At 42.8% G+C, this 23,425-nt stretch overlaps 1 protein-coding gene across 8 annotated transcripts in view; it reads right to left on the bottom strand.

The window, feature by feature from the left end:
- The window catches only part of EBF2 (EBF transcription factor 2), a 198,812-nt gene that overhangs the window by 42,669 nt on the left and 132,718 nt on the right, over nt 1–23,425 (bottom strand). For all 8 annotated transcript variants that reach the window (XM_077780115.1, XM_077780113.1, XM_077780117.1 and 5 more), the window contains one exon: nt 14,735–14,816. In XM_077780115.1, coding sequence (XP_077636241.1) covers nt 14,735–14,816 — 82 coding nt within the window. The remainder of the gene's footprint in view (nt 1–14,734; nt 14,817–23,425) is intronic.

Here is a 23,425-nt window from a genome sequence, read left to right as displayed (position 1 = left end):
CCCAGCTTGGAGATGGGTTCTCCCACTTCTAGTGTGTGCTAACACAGTGCTGGGCACCAAGATGCCCCCTGAGGGGCACAGCATGAGAGCCACAGCAGGGATGCTCTGATGTTTGGTGAGGAGGTGAAGAAGCTGGAATTCAGTGTTGCAAATGTAGGACATTCAGGAAATCTAAGAGGGAAGGGAAGGAGGTGTGGCGTAGTGGAAGGGTATGGATTTGGAATGAGATAGAACTGAAACACCACACCTGCTGTTCCCCAGCCCTGTAGCCTGGGACAAATTACTTCACCTTTTCTCATTTCCATTTTCCTCATCATTAGAACATAAACAATAATGCCTATCTCAAGGGCTGAATAAACAGAGGAAGGATCAGATGAGATATTACATGTAAAGTGCTTAGCACAGGGCCTGGCATATGCCAAATTAGGATGGGGTCTCACCCTAATTGCCTCACCTCTGCCTTGTCTGACTTGTCAATAGGACAGGTGACATTACTCACTGAGCCCCTCCCATAGTGTAAGCTCTGGGGGAGCCTCTAGAAAAGCAGGCACACAGGCTAGGTACCAACGTTATGCCCCTACCCTTAAAGAGCTAACTCCCAGGCTGGAGAGATATGGCTAACACATAAAACCAGTAGCATACAAAATGAAACCAAGTAAGTTCTATGTGTGTGCTATAGATCAGGGGTGTAGGAGATGTTCGAGACAGAGATCAGTCAAGGCCAGAGCAGCTGGGAAAGCATAGCAGCCCCACCACCTACTTGACCCAGGAAGATGGGCCATGCTAGACATGAATCTATTTATCAGTTATGCATGCAATTTTTTTGAGAAAGTAACTTGTTATATACATATTCATGCATATGTATAGACCTCTTGAGGAAAGACGTTGAATAGGTACATAATGAGGAGTCGTATTTAAAAATGACTCTTCTGTCTACTCCCAAATTGAATTTGCTGATATTCTACTGGTAATTTTTCTGCCCACCCCTTCCTTCCTCATTAAATGAAGCAGGGGAGCAGGGACCCTGCCCCTGCCTTATCTCTAATGTGAAATAAGATTCATTAGATGGCACTTAAACTTTTCTACTATGAATAACTTCAAGCACACAAAATAAATAGAATAGTATAATGAATCCTTCCTTTTTTAAGTTTAAGTTTACATACATTGAAATGCACAAATCTTAGCTGCACAGCTTTGACAAATAGATACACGCAGGTAATTGACACCACATCAGGATAGAGAACATGTCCATCTCCCCAGAAAGCTATCTTGTGTTCCTTCTCAATCAGTCCTATTCACTACCTAAACCCCACCCAGAGAAACACTTCCGAATTTTTTTTCACCTTAAATGAAGTTTTGGATGGTATTTTAATTTTTGTAATATGTATTTTAATCTAATATGGGTTCAAGAGAACCCCTATAAGCATGAGTCCACAAAATATTTCACCTAGCCTGATGCCATGGGCATAGCAGTAGCATACGGGAATTTTCCAGGGGCCTAAGTGGGCTTCAATCATTCATCCCAAAAGCTTTCACTGAGCTCCTGCTATATGTTGGGTATTATGTCAGGCCCTGGAGATTCAAAAATGACAGAACGGGTTCCTAGTAGGCTATGTGTTTTTCCCACACTTCAGCTCCTCACTTGTCACAGGTATGGTGTCCCTGCTTCTCTGTGACATCAAAATAGACTGAAAGGAACCTTGGTTGTCCTTCAGGAAATTATCATCAATAGCTCACAATTCAGGGATGCAGCCTTGTCTAGCTCTGAGTCTGTTTTCAATTGTGTCCATGTTAACTCCATGTTAACATGTTAGGAGTCTAGTGCAAGTCCTTCCAGAACGTTCCTATCGTATGGTGGGCACTGTAAGTTGTAGACGTCCGTCACTCTCTCACAGGTGCATGGAGGCACAAGTTCTTATCAGGGCAAGCACAAGATGGCATCATAGTCAAAGGAAGAGAGAAGCTAAGTCTCCTGCAATTGGGTTAGGATGAACATGAAGATAGAAAGCATTCACCTCTGCATATGCTCACCCTCTGAAAACCATAGGAGGAGGCGGAGAGAAAAAGAGGAATCGGACCACTTTTATAAATTATGTGTGTGAATGGATTTTCAATGACATGGCTGCCCTCTGTGGGAAAACCCGAAAACGAGAGGGTGCTTCTGGCTTTAATTGCTAATGAGCTGTCCTAGGCACACTGAGGGGACCCCCAGCCTGTCTGAGGATTATGTGGATAGAAAGAGCATTCTCCCTGAGACCACGTTAATTCATTCCACAAGCTTCTTGTCATACTGTACTTTAATGTGCCTCATGCATTCCTGCAGCAAATTCTGGAGCTTTCTCCAGCCAGCTGATTTCATCATTGTCCATTTGGGTGGAGTGAGATTCGGTTCCAAAGTGAACATTTCCCGAATGACATACCCTGATGGTTCAGATGCACTTCATTATTTTCTATTAACAATGGAAATAAATTTTAATCTCTTGCTGGCTCGCGCTGGCCTCTCATGACAGCAAGGGAATTAACCTGAATTATTTCAGTGTCTGCAAAATTTATTACAAGATTTTAAATTATGTCCAAATGTATGTGCGTGTGTGTGTATATATAGATACAAGGCAAGTTCCCATTTTTAATACTCCAACTATCTTAGACTCTGAGGTATCTAGAAGGGCCTGTCAATTAAATGGACTTGGCGAAAGGTAGAGGATTTAATGGGCAAAGTCCACCACGTGAAACCAGACATGCTTGCTTGCTGTTCTCATACGTGTAAACACACACCAATATTGACTTTTACGTACATTCGCTGTACCCCTGGAAGCAAGTGAGCTGCATTATGGAGGTGAAGATACGCTTGGTACATTCAAAGCTTCGTATTTAACTTCCTTCCCTGTGTTCTGATGAACGATGACAACACCGATATTATTCTATTCAGACAAGTTAAAGTTTCTGAATGTTTGGGGACTAAAGGAAGTGGAATGTGCATTCCAGCATCGCCCCACTCCCAGGCCTTCCCCTTCCACAAGCCAACTTCTTTCCCCTAGTGAGTATTTCCTGGGTCACAAAGGCTGACCTTTTCCATCTGGAATCAATCAGTCAACCCCTGACAACTTCCTGAAACACCTCACTCCATTTCCTGTTCTCTCCCCCTTCTCTCTTTTCCCCTGGTTAGCTTCACTCTTCAAAACTGCAGGCCACAGCAGCTTAATGTTAGAGGGTCAGACACAGTTAGACTCCAAAACACTACACAAGGACACCTTTGACCTTCAAAAATCTTTACATCTTAGCTAAACAAATCAAGGTCAACATTTCTTACCATTACCTTGTTAACTATTTGTATGCATCTTTGCCAACGATCTTCTGATCATATAACCATCAATACTACTTGTTCTCTCAAGCTCCTAAACTGATCTGTTTGGGAAGGAGCAAATGTCATATGGACAAAGGGTAACATTCGGAGGTAGGTGAAACTAAAAATCATGGGTATTAAAGCAAACATGGGGAGACTATGGCCAACAAAAGAGCTTCTATGTCTCATCAGAATCTTCTATCATCTAAACCTGATACCTTGTCTTTTCTGAAGCTGTCAGGCTCTCTTGGCACTCCCACTCTGCTGGCACAGCCTGAAAAAATGCCAATTAGGAATACAGATGTCCATAATTTGTGTGAGATGGACCCCCGGTTTTTGCCGCTGACACTGTGACAGGTTTCATTTGTTTCTCATAGTTGGAGCTCAAAGCTCTGAAAGGAAAGCCTGCACATCTGAAACCCAAGCTACTGTAAATTACAGCTCTCCTTGACTGAAGCATTTCAGTTCAACACCAAAGCAAAAGCCTCTTGTGTTCATACAAATATTATTTATGACATGGTACTTGTAAGACAAGGTTCCAAGAAAGAGAAGCAGGGATCTGCTGAAATTGCTTGCATTAAAAAAAATTTTTTTTAACATTTATTTATTTTTGAGAGAGAGAGAGAGAGAGAGAGACAGAATGCAAGTAGGGGAGGGGCAGAGAGAGGTGACACAGAATCTGAAGTGGGCTCCAGGCTCTGAGCCATCAGCATAGAGCCCAGTGCAGGGCTCAAACCCATGGACCACAAGATCATGACTTGAGACAAAGTTGGATGCGTAACTGACTGAGCACCCAGGTGCCCCAAAATTGCTTGCATTTTTTAAGTGAAGGTAGCTTTTCACTTCTTGCAATTCCTTATGTTGCATTGTGTGATCTCTAATTTTCAGTGAAGTCAGATCAACGCACAGACTGGAGAGTGACAGTGTGTACTCCATTCTGAATCACCCAATTAAATGACAGTTTTAGCTACATGAATAAAAAGTCTGTATTTCCCCTTGAAAAGTGCCAGAGAGTTGTAAGAACAAAATCTACAATGGTTTTAGCAATCTGCTGAAAGTACTCAAGAAAACTGATTGGCTTCCTCAAATTATATTTTTCTTCTCATTATCCAAAAGTACTCCCACGTCTCTCATTCTAATAATTTATACAAAGCAGGAGCTGAGTTGTAAAGAGCTCTTTCCTGCCTATACAAGGCCATGGTGGGAGTAACCCTTTAGGTGGGCACATCGCATAACCAATTTTCCACTAGAGGAATGATCCCTTTGCTATCAGAATGATAGCATGTAGCATGGGAACCTTTACCAACCTGACTTATTCCCACCCTTGGGGTATTTTTTATGTCTCACTCTGAATTGTCTTTGGCTTTTTGGAACATAGCACTTTTGGTCTTCTTTTTACCATCTCTTCTTCTCAAAGCTATCACTGTATGACTTGGTTGAGTTGCTTAAGTCAGAGGAATGACCAGCTTGGATTCCACACCCAGCCAGCCTTTCTCAGCTTACACCCAGGCATTCCTACAAAGACCCTAAGTCTCACACAGGACAGTAAAGGAAAAAGAGAAGTCAAAATGAAAAATATATGGAATGGCTACATGATCTGGTCTTTGAAACAGACGAGAATCCTAGTGCCCTTTGTCACCGGAGAATAATTACATTGGTTAGAAACCTCCCCATATGGATCAGAGGTCCTGCTTTGAAAACACACCAAATTCTACCATTAGTGAGACACATTCCCCCTCCATTTCAATGAGGGTCATGCACCTCCTAGCTGAGCATGGGGCCTTTGGTAGTTTAATCTCAGTAAAGCTATGATACATAGCATTTATAGCACACTCAAGGTGGAAGGCTCTCTGATACCTACTCACAAACATGCGTCCACCAAGCTACATAAAATGGTCTTGAAAATTCCTGTTATTTTGCCAAGTATGGAAAAAAATTCTTTATGACATTTTACATCTGGAAATGGAATTAAATTCATGATGTGCTTTTCCCTTATAACTGTTCAGTTGCTATATATGTTATTTCAGCTTTCCCAAAGCGTAACTATTATGTGGGATTTTATTTTCCACCTGTGGTAGGAGGAAAGAGACATAGAGACCACTAAAGGGACAGAGAAAATCAAGACAGACTTCTGGTTGTGGTAGGCGACCAAGTCTAGAGTCCATAGTATGAGAAAAAATACTCCACTGGTGTTTTTATACATTGGCTAATTCTCACATTCGACAAGGGAACTCTGATGAAAGAGTTTCATCTCAGCCTCCATTAATTCAACCCAGGCTAACAGCAAACAATTGGCTACTGCAAATTGTTTCTCCCTACCACTTTATTCTTGGCACACATCGTATTTTCAAACCAGATTTAAAGCCCAGATTCTTCTTTGTTACTGGACTCCAGGGTCTACAAAACTACCTTTAAACACCTACCCCACAAGTATGGATTTTGTCATCTTTTTTTTTTTAAAGGAATTCCCAGAATTCTTAGCAATTGCTGTTGTTTCGTATTCCCTAAGGCTAAATTTTCTGTTCGGTTAAGAATCAAGTGCCAAACGAGAGAACACATAGTTGATTGCTGTTGAGACAGATGTGGGGCATTGCGGGACCACTCGCATGAAAGGCGACACAACTCCTGAGAAGACACTTTCTTCAGTAAGAAGACAAACCTATGCTTCAAGCAGTCAATGGTAGTTTTTGCCACTCTCAGTGACATTTCCAGTGACACTCCACAGCTAGATGCAATGGCGACTTACAGAAAACATTGTCACAACTTCAAGGAGCTTACCAGGTAGTTGATGAAGCATAATAAACACTATGCATAATCAGAAAAGATTACTATATAGCAATGCATCACTGAGGACTATATTGGGTGGCCATTGTATGTTCTAGGAGTCTAAAGGGGAGAAAAATTAACCTGAAGGCAGTAACCAACATTTTCATCAAGGAAATTAAATTTGAGATAGGCTTGAAGAGCTGAAGAAGTTCGGTTACATGACGTGAGGTTACTGAACTCATTATTCTGGCACTTAAAAAATACATAATGGGTATAAGTGCAGTAGTATGCCAAAGACAGTTTCTGCTGGCATGTTTTGTAAATTTGGCTTGGGATGGCCATTTTTTAGAGCTTTTTTTTTTTAAAAGAGTTTAATATGTACAAAAATCAAGTGGCAATATTTTTAAACCCGCCTTTTGTGTCATTAGAGAGCCTGCTTTACAACTAAACTTCCCCCATCTCAGAGGTCATGGACACTTGCTACATCCACCTGATCTCATTTTATTCCATCAAACCCATCGCTTTTCCCATCTAAAACATATAGCAAGTGGGATGGTTATGGTCAAGGGCAGTATTTTACTAGCAAATATTTTGAGAGCCACCAGGGAACCTTAACATATTTGATGCAGTTCTTGATTCGGTTGGGCCATTCTCTTCCACCAAACTCTGCCCTCTGGGGACCTTGTGAATCACCTGTCGTTCGTCACAAAGCAGGAGCATAAGCAGCTTAAAATCTATGCAGTATTATTGCAAAACTGAAAAGGCCTTGCTTTCCAGGAAGTTCTGCAACTGATTGCTCTGGAATGCGTTCAGAGGTAGGTTTTGGTGCTCAAATTTGAGTCTCCTGAAATATTTGAGCACTTAAGCTTTGTTTCCACTTAACTGAAATCTGACAAGTTACACAGGGAGCTACTTGCTATCACTTCTCTCCCTTTTCTCCCACAAATAATTCAAAACACATTCCCTAGGGGGTTAGTCAAACGTTTTATCCACCTGATTCCTGTCCGCATTCGAGACGCCAAAGGTTCGTGCGATGGGGGTGGTGGAAGGGTATCCCACCAAACAGAGAAAGGCTGGAAGTGACCCACAGAAAGCCTTCCCCATGCTTAAAGCACTAGACTGAGGGAAATATCCTTCAGGCCCTTGAAGGGTTTTCTCTGACTCCAAAGAGATAATTATTCTTTCTTGGACTCTCTGGTTTGTTTTACCACCAGATAATGGACTCACCTGTTGATTAGAGAGGCCATAAGTCAAGTGAGTTTCATTATGGGCTTTAAACTGGCTGCTCGGTAGCACAGAACCTTCCAATGGTGCATGAGATCACAGAACAGCTGGAGGAGCTCTCGAATTGAAAGATTTGAACTGAAGAAACCTGCAGGCAGCTGGAGCTGTATTAAATTTTTACCATTTGGAGTTCATTTAAACTCTCGTTTCCCTCTTCAGTGGGTGTGAGAGAAACACTCAACATTTTTTTATTTAAGGAAAATAGATGGTGGTGCCGTTAAAAAGTTTTATATAAGAACCGGGGGTTTGAGAAATCGTAAGGGTTTGGTGGATGGATCTTGGCCCTGTTCCAAGACATGAGCAGCCTGCCCTTTGCTCTTGCATTGTTTAGTCACACGGACTAGTGGCTGACGCCCAGCTGTGGGGGCTGGGTGTCTCTGTCATCCACATCAATTTCTCCGTTGTTCCTGTGCAATAACCACTGCATCCAACCCTAGGCCTCTCACATCATCCAGCTACCACAGTGATGCCAATCGGGGCTTACATGGACTCACTTCTTTTCTTCATTCTGATGGAGGAGACCTTTGTGTCTTCCATGCCCTTCTCCCCACACCTCTTCCTCCCAGGTCTGGCAGACCTGTTACATGTGTCCTCACAAGGCACAGCCCTTTCTCTCACCCCCTCTACGTGCCCCTCAGAGTCCCCTTCTGGCAGACCCATCTTGTGTGAAGAACCCTATAAACAAACAGGTGTCAACTCAGCACTGATATCCTTCCCAATCTGGCTCCAAGAGGACTTTCCTTTCATTAGAAATGTATGCTTGGGCCCTTCCATATATTTTGACCATTTATCTGTTGAGGCAACAGATGGTGAGACCTGTCTGTATATATTTCTCAGTGCTCCCCCTAGAATAAGTGTATAAAAAATTATCATTTTGGTGGCTCTAATCCAAAACTGGAATAATTTAGGGTTGAATCTGAGACATACAAGAGTCACTCAGAAAAGTTTGGCAAATGACACTAATAGCCTTTACCCAAACTACATGAAGGCTCTAAGTTTAAATGAAGAAAATGGTTTCAAATTATTCTAGAGTGAGAGATATCTCAAGTACATGCTACTAACTTCAGAATGACAAACGGACAAGTTGGTGCCATCTATATGATGGAAAATGCCACAGCCCTTTACAGTGATCATCCTGTTTAAAACTGACTCCTTTTTAAAAAAAATAATAAATTTTTAATTTATCTATTGAGAGAGGCAGAGAGAGAGAACACGAGCAGGGGAGGGGCAGAGAGAGGAGAGAGAGAATCCCAAGCAGGCTCTGTGCTATCAGTGCAGAGCTCAACCCAGGACTCCATCTCACAAACTGTGAGATCATGACCCAAGAAGAAATCCACAGTCGGACACTTAACTGACTGAGCCACCCAGGTGTCCCAAAACAGAGAGGCAAGGGGAAATCATGGCACCCAGGCCTTTAAGCTTCCCAATAGCAAATAAGTAAGTGATCTCCTGACATTAGTGTCTTCTTATAGCTGATGCTGTAAAAAACTTTGAAAACTATGCGGAAGGGCATCCCCACTTACTGCTATTATAATGGCAGATATCACTTAGTTCTACCTCAGCTGTCCTTGACCACATCACTGAGTTCTGACACTCAACACAAAGACAACTGGCCTTGTGCTGGACCCTGTGCTTCCCAGCAGGTCACTTGAAGACCGCAGGGAAGCAGAGCTAAGCTATGTAAATCACTCATTTCTCATATTTTTGCTATCTCCCCACTGCGAGGTAAGTCCCTCAAGGGCAGGGAATTGTATCTGTTTTGCTTGTTGATGTACCTCTAGCACCTAGGATAGTTCCTGGCACAGAGAATTTCCTCATCAATACTGGCTGGAGGAACGAATGAATGAACGAGTGCATCTATGTTTTCACTGTGACTTGGAGCAGACCCAAACGGCCTCTCTATGAGAATGAGTTGGCAACAATTGCTCTGATTGTTATCAACTTCCATGTTTTCAAATCTGAATGGGGGAAATGGCAACATGTTTGACTTCTCCTTGTCTTGGCTTGATTTTCTTCTGGATTTTCCAACTGCCTGCTCTCTGCCCACAATGCAGCGAAATAAAGGACGGGGTTCATTATGTCTAGCCGGCCTGTCAGCTTAAACTAGACATAAATTTTTTTTCATTTCCTTCACTGAGCTGTTAATCTGGCTGTTTCACCTAATTGTTCCATTTCAAGAAGGGCAGGAATGATTTTCTGCATGTCTGGTCCATGGATTCAGATATGTTGGGGACCAGAGAAATCTTTGCTTTTTTCCCTTTCTTCCTTCTCCCTCTTAACAATGTATCTAATAATGTATCGAGTTCTGCAGAGTGGCTGGTATTGTGATAGGCATTGGGGAGAAACACAAAAATTAAGAAAACATATCAGCTATCCTCAAGCAGCACTCTCTCAGACAAATAATGGCCAGTGTGATCAGTGGTGTAGTAGAAGTGTGTTGAGAATGGTATGATGGCACAGAAGAAGGGGCCAACAGAAGTTTGTCAGGTCAGGAAGAGTCAGAAAATGCCTCAGAAAGGAGGTGACACTCAGGTGTAGTCTTTTCTTTTTTATTTTTTTTAAATGTTCATTTATGTTTGAGAGAGACAGAGACAGAGAGTGAGCCAGGGAGGGACAGAAAGAGAGGGAGACACAGAACCTGAAGCAGGCTCCCGGGCTCTGAGCTAGCTGTCAACCCAGAGCCCAACACGGGGCTCAAACTCACGAACTACAAGATCATGACCTGAACTGAAGTCAGAAGCTTAACTGACTGAGCCACCCAGGCACCCCAGGTAGAGTCTTGAAGCATGAGTAGAAGTCACAAATGAGAGAGAGGTGAAGGGTTCTCAGCAGAAGGATGAATGTGTAGAAAGGTTCCAAGTAATATTACATGTAACAGAAACCAGTGAGGGGTGCCTAGTGAGTGGTGAGTATCTGGAAACATCAGGAGACATGCATGAGAAGAGCACTGCCTGGTGTATCTATGAAGATACTAATCAGCCATGCCTTTTAAACCCTAGCTTTTGTCTAGATAGTTATATCTGAAACAGAGGAGTGACAGGTTTTCAAAGATAACTTTGGCAATAGGGCTAAGGGTGGACTAGACAAGGAAGGAGTAGAAGCAGGGACCTATTGCAGTTGTTTTCGGGAGGAGAGACAGATTTAACAGATACTATTGAACCCCAGTATAGGTGGAGGAAGCGATACTTCAACAGTGAATGAGGCAGGCACGGATCCAGAGAGGAAGTATTGAGTTCTGCTGTGAACATGTGTTCATTAATAACACAAGAGAAGATGCCCAGGAGGAAGGTAGAATGGTATTTCTGCAGCTCCAGGGAAGGGTGAGGTCTGAGGATAGGGATCCCGGGGTCACCTGGGAACAGATGGCATTTATAAGAGAATGGGAACACCATGAGGGAATTCCCAAGTGGACAGGTCCTCTCTGTAAGGCTTAAATTACATGGACAATGCCTATTTGGTAGATGAATTTCATTTCTTTAGATCAGGGGTTCATGGAACCCTAAGAGACATTTCAAGAGGTCCGGCAACACCTGATATTTTAAGTAAAGCTTGGTTTAAATGTGGCTTTCGGTGGGGAAACTACAGCCCTTACCAAATTCTCAAAAGGGTGTGAGCCAAAAAAGGATTAAAACCTACTGTGTTTTGGTAAATAGACATACGTATTTATAAACGTCCAAGATATTCAGGACTTGAACTGAATTAAAGAAAGGTTTGTTTTAGGTCAGAAAACTAATGTAATATAATGGTTTTGTTCTCATGTGGTCATTTTCGGAAAAAGAATTCAGTTCCACCAGTGTTTTAGAGACAGGGGAAAGAAGAGGGATGAGACAGGAAAGGGAGTTTGGTTGGCATCGTGGTTTGGTAAGAAAAGATTCATGTTTTTATTCTGTTCAGATAAAATCCCCACAAAAGAAAGCTTCAGATTAAATATGTTTGATCGATCACTTAACTAAGTGGAAAAATGAAGTAATTGTCTATGCGGTTTAAAAGTGTTACCTTCGTCATTCTGAATAAGATGTGTATTTCAGAAATTCCTAAGTCACCATTCCTTCAGAACACTCCCCCAACCATGATTACCTACAATCACTTGTTTGGTTCCATAGTTTGAGCTTGACACTAGTCTCCCACTTGGCCATGATAGCACATAGTCAAGGCTTTTCTCCATGCCAAGAGCATTCATTGAAGATTATACTCTTAATAGAATCTGAGCATAGTATAAAAATTTCTTTTTTGCATCAAAGAGCACTATCAAGAAAGAGAAAAAACAATGATGGAATGAGAAAAAATATTTGCAAATCAACTACCTCATAAATGGACAAAGGATGTGGAATGGACATTTCTCCAAAGAAGATATACAGATGGTCAATATGCACATGAAAAAATGTTCCACACCATTAGTCATTAGGGAAAGACAAATCAAAACCACAGTTAAATACCACGTCACCCTCATAGGATGGCCAGAATTAAAAAAGGAAAAAGAAAAAGAAACAATAAACAAGCAAAACCCAGAAGATAATAAGTGTTGGCAAAGAGATGAGGAAATTGGAACGTTTGTATATTACTGGTGGGAATGTAAAAATGATGTCGCTGTTGTGGAAAACAGTTTGGCAGCTCCTCAAAGAACTAAAGATAGAGTTAACATATGACTCAGAAATTCTACTCTTAGGTATATACTCAAGAGAGCTGAAAACATATGTTCACACATGAAAAAACTTGTACACAAATGTTCATAGCAGCACTATTTATAAAAGCCTAAAAGTAGAAACAACCCAAGTGTCCGTCAATGGACGGATAAACAAAATGTACATTTCCACAATAGAATATTATTTAGCCATTAAAAGGAATGAAGGCCTGTCACAGGCTACAGCACAGATGAACTTGAAAACATTATGCTAAGGGAAAAGGAGCCAGACACAAAAGGCCACGTATTGTATGATTCCAAAATGTCCCAAAGAGAAAAATCCACAGAGACAGAAAGTGGATTCATGGTTGCCAGTGAGTGGAGAGAAAAGAGAATTGGGAGGTATGGGGTTTCACTTGGGGGTGATGAATGTTCTGGAATTGTATTGTGGTGATGGTTGCACAACACTGTGAATATACTAAATGCCACTGAATTGCACAATGTAAAATGCTTAAAATGATGAATGATGTTCCCTCTGGGGCACCTGGGTGGCTCAGTCAGTTAAGCAGCCAGCTCTTGGTTTCGGCTCAGGTCATGATCTCACAGCTCATGAGTTCAAGCCCCACGTCAGGCTCCACACTGAGAGTGCAGAGCCCGCTTGGAGTTCTTTCTCTCTCTCTGATCCTTCCTTGCTCATGCTCACTCTCTCTCTCTCAAATAAACTTTTAAAAAAATGATGAATGATATGTTCTCTGAATTTTATCTCAATAAAAAAACACAAAAGAAAATTGCTGATTGACTTTAGCTCTACCCCCAAAATAAGACAATTAGAATCCACAAGCTTAAAAAAAATCCTTTTTGTTCTTTGCGGAAGTTAAATATTTTCACATTGGATGTGAATTCGCCATCATTCTGAGATCAACAATATTTATTCTCACGCTGTGGAAAGCTGAGGCACATTGAAATCCTCACTTAGCAAATAACTGAAGAAGTATAGGAAATATGAGCATGCATTTGCTTAGTGTATACGTTTCCAAAATTTGAGAAAAATAAAGACAAGGCTTTCTATTAAAAGCCTCTTTCACATTTATAAGAGCATCCTCAAATGTAAAACTCTCTGAAGGTGATGGTGGAGAACAGAGGCAGAGGAAGGCAAACAGCCAATCTCTCTTCCTTATCTCTGTTTCTTGGGGAAGTGAAAGCCAAGGTCATTGTGGTCATCGAGGTGCTTTGGAATTCTTTTGAATCCCAAACACTTTCAGACTGACATGGTTTACTACTGCATTTGGAACATGGGATACCATAAACTTCCACCCTGTACAACCCTCCTGTCTGGTCCCCAGGAAAGCTCATTTTATTCCTATTTGTCCTCACAGCACACAGCAGGGCAAAAAAATTATGCGATGGAGAGGAAAAAGGCTGGTAATAGTGTTAAATAATTAACAAAAAATGAGCCAGTGCCAGGAAGAGAGTTTGATGGCCATCACATGGTAAAAAAAAGACAAGAATTTTTTTTTCTTTTTTTTTTTTGCCAAGTATTTCTCTCACCCTGTGTGTGCACCCATCTCCCCCGTTAACTCTTTAATGACTCTGTTCCTAAACCCGAGAAGCTCTCTGAGCTGCGGCCGGGAGCAGCGACATTATCCGAGCGATCCTGCGTAAAACGAATACATGCAGCCCCTTGCTCAGAAGTGATTATAATTTTTCAAAAAGTCAACAGCCAAGCGCACACCTAGCTGCTGTACACAGTGCAAATCCACGGTCTGGTGGAAGGGGGCTGGGCAGCCAGACGCTCCCGGTTCCCAGTTCCACAACATCCTTTCTGTGAGTAGAGGCAAGTCACTATGGCCCTAGAACCTCACTTTCCTCCCCCAACCTGTGAGTTTAATAACCCCTATCCCTTCCATTTCTGCCAGAGGTTTGTTGTTTTTTTTTTATGTCCCAAGCTTGAATGCTATTGTCTAATGTGTTTTCCATTTCTCCACGGGGAAGGGAGCGCTGTCTATTCCAATGGGGTATGAATGGCAGGAAAGCCTTTTGGTGGATTAAATATGGGTCCTTCAAAGATTAAGGAAGGGGGCCGAGGGGGGCTGCACTTCCTCTCATCTCCAAGCTGACACACTTTGCCTCTCTCTGTGTTTTTATTAGCTCCCGTCCTCAGTACATCAGTGGCAAGGGTGATGAAACCGGTGGCAGATGTAACTGCCAGGCAGCTGGGTCACTGCCCCGTGGGTCTTGTTGTCATGCCGCGATCTTAAAGTGACCACGGCTGTTCGGGCTGCTGCTTTCCCAAAGGCTGCGAGAGAGACCACTGAATAGTTAATCGGTGGGAAAGGAAGGGAAGAGGCTGTTGCTTGCAGAAAGCATAGAGAAGCCGCTTTGAAAAATCCCAAGGTGGCCGAGTATCAAGAACACGGTTCCTGCTGTGGGCAGCTGTGTGTGCGAAGGGCAGCCCGAGGGCTTAAAATCAAATCTCCAGCACGGGTTGGTGCCCCTCCCCTGGGGCCTTGGCAATCGGGCCTAAACACTACAAAATGAAGAAACCCTCAATGTTGCGGGATGAGGGTTATCATTTAGAGTTATTTTTATTGTTAGCAGCATTGGCGAATAATGTTTTCTAAGGCAGGAAGAAGAGAGAGAGAGAGAGAGAAGGAAGAAAGTGCTAAAGAGGGGGAAAACAGGATGACTTATTTAACAGGAAAGCACCGCAGGCCCCTTACCTGAAACCTTCTCATGTCCCTCGGGTTTCCTGCTGTTTTCAAACAATTCTGATTGCACTTGAGGAAAAATTTTAGAAAGAATCTGTGAAGAGAAAGCAACGTGTTACCCTTTGGAGTAAACAGTTTTTAAGAGGAAATAGATCTGCATTAAATGAGATTTGATTGGAAGGCGATTGTGTTTCAAGGTCTGGGGAATTTCAGCCAGCCTGGCCTGGGAAGGAACACCTCGCCCAGAACCACTGCGATTTGCAAATTTGGAGGTTTGCAATCACACGCCTGTTCTGTCACCCGTTGAGGACAGACAGGGGGCTCCGGGCTATACACACGCTGCACGCCCCCTGTCCCCACCCTGAGTTGCAAGGACAGTCTGTCTCCCAAAAATAAGGCGTCCAAGGAAGCAGTGACTCCTGCCAGGCAAAAAATGGCATGACTTCACCCAGAATCCCAGGGTTCCTCATGCGTGTGGCTCTCCGCTGGCCACACACATCTTCATGCTCACACACTTCACATGAATCCCCCCACCCACAAAAGGGCCCCCGATATTTTTAACCAACGTATATAAAATCAGAAAACGGTATGTTGCCATCCAAAGGCAGACCAGTCTGTGCGGGAATACACGGGGGCTTTTATGATTAATAACAAGTGTGAATGTCCTCTCGGACCATCTGTAGATTGTCCAGAAAAATACAAAGGCACAGCATAATGGTCTGAGGTTATCATTCATAAGGCGCATTTTAAAGCCCAGAGTCTCTGAAATAAACTATCTGTGCAGTTTTAAAATTGGGCACCTTTAATCAGACAAGGACATGGAACAAGAAGAAGGGCAGGGGTGGCCTTTTCAGCCATTTCCCTATTTAATGTTTTGGATTTTGTTTCAAAACACAATAAGTTTCTCATTTATTTCACTTGCAGAGTCCTTTTCCTTAAAAAAAAAAAAAACAAAATCCAGCTTTTGCAGTGTTAAAGTCCCAGGTGAGCTAGGCCTACTTCCCTTTCTGTTACTATGACAACGAAATTTTACCGCAGTCCCAAAGTCCCTCCAGAACTCTCACATCCATGCCTTGAATTAGAACTTTAAAGGAAAAGATATACATTTTTTCCCCAGGATTTACCAACAAAAATAAGTAGAAATCAACAATGCTTCCAAAAATTCTATTTTAAAGCAATGGCTGGTGAGATGCTCTTAAAGTGATCTTCTGTCTATTTTTGTTTTTTTTTTTTTTGAAAGAATCACACAAAAGAATTAGAGAGCTCTCCAGTTAATTGTAGGTAGCACTTAAAGAAAAAAAATTATAACCCTGATGGAAAGATAAACTGCACATGATAAAGGAGGAGAGAGTGGAATTGCATTCTTCACAGTATTCTCTGTATCGGAGGCTCTTTTACTCTAGATTTGCTAAAAATATTTGGCCAAGTGCTCCTGACCCCTATCTATGAATAAGGTGGGGTGTGAATTTGGAAATCACAGCTAAAATTTTTTTCATTATGTTATAACATCTGCTTTTCACTTCTCTCTTTTAATCTTTGCTGGGGCGGTGGGGGGGCAGTTGGGGGGGATAAGGCATTGCTTCCTGTGCCAGGAAGGTATCCAAGGTCTTTAGCTGGGTACCCCTGGAATGACAGGGCAGAGAAAATGCTCTGCACTGCTTTTTTATTTTTTGTCCCTTGCCCCTCACTGCTTTGTGCAGCGTTCAAATTCACAACCTGCCTTTGCTTCCTGAAATGCAGAGAAATGTCTGCCCGCAGCAATCGGAGACTGAACAGAATTCAAACATTTTATTTTTGTGAGGGGAAACATTCCTCCATTTGAACATCCACCGCAGAGGCTGCTACCGCCACTCTCAACTTAGAGATGTTCTCACGATAAAACTTGCTTTTCTCACATGAGTCTCCTTTCAAACAATAGCTCCCACTCTCTCACCACATTTGCCCTCCCACCATGGGTGATTTACACCGTTTTCCTCTCCTAAAACCAAATCAATGCTTTTTCTTACCAAGTCCTTGATTTTTGGAAAGTTTTGCTTCAGCTGAGCTCCTTATAATGCACTCTCTGTGCATTAGACGTTCCCTTACCTGCCCTACCCTCTCCCTGAAATGCATCTGGTGAAGACACTAATGTTCGCGAAGGCATTATTATAAGCATGGTGTGGGAGGTGGAAAAGTGCAAAAGAAACAAATGCTTACGTGAAATCACATTGGTTGGGGGAAACAAGGAGCCTGCCGAAAGGCTCAATTCATTTTCAATTAGGACCCTTATCGGTTCTTTGGATGGAAAGTTTTGACTCTTTTGCTGGCCTGGGATTGGAGCTTGTAACCTAGGCAGCCCACTGCACAGTAGGGATATAACCTTCTGCTCACAAAGGGGAAGTGAGACGAGGGAGGGGTAAGTCAAGTGCGGAGGGAGAGAGAAAATTCTCTTAGGCTGTACAGTACTTTCTAAAAGAAGACACCGCTACTTCTAAATGGCTAGCTCCAGAAATTATGACCTGGATAGTTTATACATGAACTATAAATTAATTTAAAGGAATTCTGGGGTTTACTGATCTCTCTGATTTTTTTCTCTTCCTTTCACTGCTGTCTTCCGCCTCCCTCGCCCACACCCCCCCCTACCCACCATGCTCAGGGGCTTGCTACAGAGCCCTCTACTAACTATACCATCCATTAACCACAGGGTGACTTGCAGGGAACAAATCCCCTGGGTCTGGATCTCTCCGAAGCCAGAGCTGCCTGGAAAATGTCAGCACTCTGCACTCAGAAACGGGAAACCAAAATGAATTACAAGATTCAGACCAAATGTGCAGATTCTCATCAGGATGGATGTTATTTCCACTTTCTCCAAACAACATTGCCTACATAAATATCATAAGCGCTCAGCATAGTACCCTTTGCAGGGCTTCTGATCTCACTCCTTAGGAGTCAACTTGGACAACTACAGGATTACCCTTGCTTTATAGATACACAGAGGTGGGATCAAAATGTGAACTCAAACCATCGGATTTCCACCTGGTTCCTAGGTGAGCTGAAGCAATATAATGGACCAAAAGGCATTCCTTCACTCTGCAAATATATATTAAATGCTGACAGGATTCTAGTCTTGACCCACTACCAACCAGCTATGTAACCAAGTTACCTCACTTCTCTGGGCCTCAGTTTCCTCCACTGGGTCTGACTGGATGATCTCTAGGGCTGTCCCAACATTAGCATTCTATGATCGCAATGTCAAATGTGTAGAGTTGAGAGCCCTCCAGAAATGTCTACACTGATAGAAGAAACCACTGTAGACCAAAAGACCCTGATTTACTGAAGTCCAAGTGGGATGTTTGCAGGGTTTTCTGAGAGATAGGTCAACCCACTGATCTGACATTGTGGGGGGTGGGGGGAAAGGCAGGACAGCTGATGGATGGAAAGTGAGGCATCTTAGGTGATGCCTTGGTCAGAGCATGCAGTACCCTGGGGCTTGGCACGCAAACTGCTGAGCGTCCGTTTTCTTAAGGTCCCTTCTACATGCTTCTGAGGCAGGAGAAGACGGCTCAGGAACATCACAGGCCAGAGCCACCTCTGTCCCTGCTCACCATTCTGTGTTGGACCAGCAGCTGAAGGGTTTGGGGATCACAGAGGGGAGGGAAAGAAAGTTTGTCTCCTCTGTGCTACTCCTGAGCTGGGTGCTTCACACACAATGCATCATTGTTTTCTTACAACTTTATGACTGATGAATCATCTCACAGCTGTGAAGAACAAAGGTATCAGATTTTTAAGAAACTTGCCCAAGATCACACAGCTTCTAAGTGGCAAAAACAAGGACTTGAACCTGGATCTTTCTCACGGCAAGTTCCATCTGGCATTCTATGTTTCCTGAACCGATTGGATTATAGTGATGCTTGTACAGCTCTGTGAATAGATTAAAAGCCGTGGAACTATACACTTTAAATGGGTGAACTTTATAGTGTGTAAATTATATCTCAAAACAGCTGTTTAAAAAAATTCAGAAGGGGTGCCTGGGTGGCTTAGTCGGTTAAGCGTCCGACTTTCACTTAGGTCATGATCTCGCAGTTCATGGGTTCGGGCCCTGCGTCGGGCTCTGTGCTGACTGCCAGCTCAGAGCCTGGAGCCTATTTCAGTCTGTGACTCCCTCTCTCTCTGACCCTCCCCTGCTCACGCTGTCTCATTCTCTCTCTCTCTCCTAGAAATTAAAAAAAAAAAAAAAACATTAAAAAAAATTCAGAAAATGGTCTGGAAGGAAGGAAGAAAGGAAAGATGGAGGGAGGGAGGAAGGAGGGAGGGCCGAAAGAAGGAAGAGAGGGAGGGAGGAAAGAAAGAAGGAAGGAGGGGATGGAGATAAGAAGGGAGGGAAAAAGGGATGGAGGGAGGGGGAGGGGGAGGAAAGAAAGGGAATGAGGTGAAGGATTCTGGTTTCTTGGTGAGAGGACTATAGCATCCCAAGAGGAAAACATTAGGTAAAAGATAGTGGCATGGAAGTCAATGCCTACTAATGAAAGTCCCTGATAAATTCATGCATTCACCTATCTGATCAATTGCAAAGTGCAATTGCAAAGTGTATTCCATAAAAATTCAGGCACCATGGCAAGTAATATGGACAAAATCTTTGCCCTCATGGAGCACATAATCAAACTATTTGAAATATACTTCTTCAGATTGTGAGAGGAGTCTGGAGACCCCTGAAGATGGGTCTACGATCTCATGGGATTGACCAGTACCCCAGAAATCTCTTCTTCTCCCAATCTCCAGAATACTGGAACACGCAGCCCTGCTCAAGAGTAGAAGGAAAGTTCCTGGGTGGGTCTAGACGTGTCCTGAGCCCTTCCCAAAAGGCAACTGAGTTTAAAACTGGTTGTACAAATAGGGTGCAGAGTGACGGCTCAGAGGTGGGAGGAGGGGCACAGGGAGGTGTCTCTAAATCCAAGGAAGGGCAATTACTCAGTATTCATGCCAGCTTCCAGAATTATAACCAATGATCTGACTAGTATAAAACCCAGCATAATTTTGTCCAGATCTGTGGTAGAGGTCATTTGAAATCCAAGATTCAGCGTCTTATAAAAAATTTGCAATACCAAAAAGTGTCAAGGGAAGGATTGTGGGAAAGGCATGACAAACTTTCAAGGAAAAGATTAGACAGGGATGTATATCAATAGAATGTGAACCTAGCACTAGTAACAGCTACCATTAGATAAAAGCTTCCTCTATACAAAATAAGATGCAAAATACCTTTCACTCTGAAACTTTTTCCCTTAAAAAAGATCTAATTCTGCTTATCCTAGAAATAATTTCTGCAATACCACAAAGATGGGAATACCCCCACACTCTCCAAAAGCCAAGTGCAGGGGGAGCTATATCTGGTCCCCCCTCTCTCTCTCTCTCTCTCTCTGCCACGATGGCCCCATGAGCAGGCTGGTTCACTGAAGCCTAAGTCATATATAGACTTGATACGCCTCACAAACCATGTAGGTGTTTAAAGGCCTAAGTCCATTGATTTTTGACGAAGACACATTTTATCTGGATTAACTATGACACCGCCTTTCCTAGAGTCCAATAAATGAAAATACAATTGGCTCCCGTGGCTTGTGTACTTCTGAAAAGAAGGTAACTCCTTTCCTGTAGGACACTCATACCATTTCTGAGAACTGTCAAATGGAGGAAGAGGCCGTATATGACTGTATATCATACAGTCATATTTGAAAGAAATGTGCAGTTGTCCCTCTTCCCCCAGGGCCCTGTCAAGCTTGTATCCTTTGGGGGACTAGGCAGAGTGAGGGGCCACGCTGGATGGACACACCCATGGGGGCCATTTTCTCACTCAGAACGGCCAACATGGCTGCTCATGCTGCTTTATAAGGTAGGAAAACCCTTAAGTGCTGGGTTTCCACTCAAGACCAGTAAAAAACATGATGATAATGCTCCAGCTTTAATCTAGGTCTTAACTGTACCATCCTCTTTGAACCTTCTGACAATAGAAGAACACATTTTCCTCACCCAAAAGCCTGCAACAAAATCCAAATCCAGGCAGCCAAAGTAAGATGAAGGGCAGCAGTGGGCCCCATGCTTGAAGATGCCGTTGCCCTTGATAAATCTATTGATTGTTTAGGTGTCAGCCCAAGGAAGAAAGGGCCCTGAAGCTTTGAGGGCCTGGTGAAGACTCATTCAAGTCCACAAAAATTAAGAGAATCAGGGAGGTCAAACTCCCCATTGGGTCTTGCTATCCCTTAAAAACTTGACAGTGGGGCATCTGGGAATGCTTGGTACTTGACATCTGCTTGGTAAGATGACAGCCAATACAAAGGATCAAGAAGGTCCACGGGAGGGGGAGATAATTGAAAACTGTTGACTGACTGGGATCTTTAGGCCTAAATCAAATACTCATTTTTGTAAGCGGATCTTCTAGATGATCTATTTATTGCAACAATCCCTTAAAATGTAAATATAAATACACAAATAGAGTAGGCACAGAATCTTTAACCTCCACAGACATCCCTATGGAAGAGTTTTATTACCATTAAAGTTTATTTGCTTAGACTATTTCAACGAGAGGTCATTTCAGATCTGAAAAATGTAAGTTTACAGAAGGTCTTTAAGCACTAAATTTTCTGGATTACAACTACACTCAACCCCTCTAAACTCCCCATGGTTGAAAGACTAATTATAATGATGATTATAATAACAGTAAATAAAAAACCCACATTTATCGACCTCATATTATGTGCCATGTGTGATTTTATTTAATTCACCCACCTCTGAGAGTAGGAGAATTAACATCTCCATTTTACAGAGGAGATAAACAAGACTCAGACAGGTTAGATTACTTGCCCAAGGTTAAACAGCTAATAAGTGGAAGAGCTAGGAGAGGAGCTCTGCTTTGTCTGACTCTTAGAAAAACATTGCTCTGGTGGGAGGTTGGCTGTGCTTCTTTTTTCATTTGTTTGTTTTTAATTTTTTAATGTATATTTATTTTTGAGAAAGAGAGAGAAACAGAGTGGAGGCAGGGGAGGGGCAAAAAGAGAGGGAGAGACAGAATCTGAAGCAGGCTCTGGGCTCTGAGCCATCAGCAAAGAGCCCGATGCGGGGCTCAAACCCATGAACCATGAGATCATGACCTGAGCCGAATTTGGATGTTCAACTGACTGAGCCACCCAGGAGACCCTGGCCATGCTTCTTTTGAAGAGAAAGATAGGACATACTTCCAAGTGGCTCTTTGTTTCTGGGACTAGGGCCACGATGATCTACAGGGGGATCATGTTGCATCCTTCATCTTACTCTGTGGAAATGAGAGTTAAGTTATTCTTCATGTCACAAAACAAAACAAGCAAACAAACAAAAATGTCTATCATTCCTGCATTCTCTGACAATGTTGTGGCTATTTTGGAGTATGAAGAGGAAGGTAAGCAGGTCTATCAGATATCAGAAAACAAGACATCTCAAAAACCCACATGGTCCAAAGATGGCATGGTCCAAAGCTGCAGCCTTCTACAAAAAGAACATAAGAGACTAGTTGAGTGGATAATGAAGATAAGGGGCCATTTGTCCATCAAGACTATGGAGACAAGGGGTGCCTGGGTGGCTCAGTCAGTTAAAAGTACAACTCTGTTTTAGCTCAGGTCATGAACTCACAGTTTCATGAGTTCGAACCCCACATGCATCGGGCTCTGTGCTGGCGGAGCATAGCACACTTTGGATTCTCTCTCTCCCTCTCTCTTTGCCCCTCCCCCACTCATGCTGTCTCTGTCTCTCTCAAAATAAATAAACTTTAAAAAATAAAAGACCATGGAGACAGAAAATGCTGGAAGTCAAATGTGTAACATGAGCAGTTGAATTAAATCTTGGAAAACATTTTTTGAGGATGTGAGGGCGATCTGGCTGTGACATCTGTCACCCCATTGATTGCCAGGGTTGATTCGGCTGATCTGGCTGGGTAGGCGGGTGTCCCCTTCCTCCCTCACCTCTCCATGTGCATCCCTCCTGAAGCTGCGCCCTTGGTCGAAGAGGACGACCTTCCTCGATAGAGGAGGACCGTTCTTCACTCAAGGGTATATGAGTAGCTGCACTCCCCTGCTAGAACCTCCAAACAAGCTCTCAAGGAAAACATTTTTTGAGAGTCAAGTCACCAAGCTAAATTTTGAAAGCATTACCCAAGGGACCAAGGAGACTCTCCTACATTGGAGATTTTTAAATAGACCAGCAAGCTCATTTCTTTGGCAGCAGATGATTTTGGTCTTATATGTGATGGCTCACTGGGGTGTCCCTACCAAGTCATTGCCACACGACGCCAGGGCTTCTGAAATCACTGTTATTATTTTTTGCTTGCTTTGTATTTATTGTAAAAAATTAGGGACCTTCAGTTTCTTCCTCTGTGACATGACTCCCTGCACCAGCAGTGAGGATTAGTTATCCATGCCAAGTGTTTGGGTAAACCCCCGGGACATAGCAAGTTAGCTCCCTCACCTTCCCATAGGTGAGCTTATGCCACCCTCCCCAGAATTGCCCCCTTCTTCCCCACCATGGGCCAAATGGGCCCATTTTCCAAACAACATTTTACCAGAGGGAGTTGCCATAAATTCAAATCTGGTCTCTCTGCATTGATTATCTCTCCAGTATTAATATATGCTCTACTTAAAGATCTTCCCTTGATTTTTAGGGGAGAGATAGTTTTATTTTATTAATTTAATTCTTTTAATGTTTATT

The sequence above is a fragment of the Crocuta crocuta genome, unplaced genomic scaffold (assembly GCF_008692635.1).
Source record: "Crocuta crocuta isolate KB4526 unplaced genomic scaffold, BGI_CrCroc_1.0 scaffold395, whole genome shotgun sequence".
NCBI classification, from domain to species: domain Eukaryota; kingdom Metazoa; phylum Chordata; class Mammalia; order Carnivora; family Hyaenidae; genus Crocuta; species Crocuta crocuta.
The sequence above is the reverse complement of the archived record's forward strand: the minus strand, read 5'-3'. Positions and strand labels throughout refer to the sequence as shown.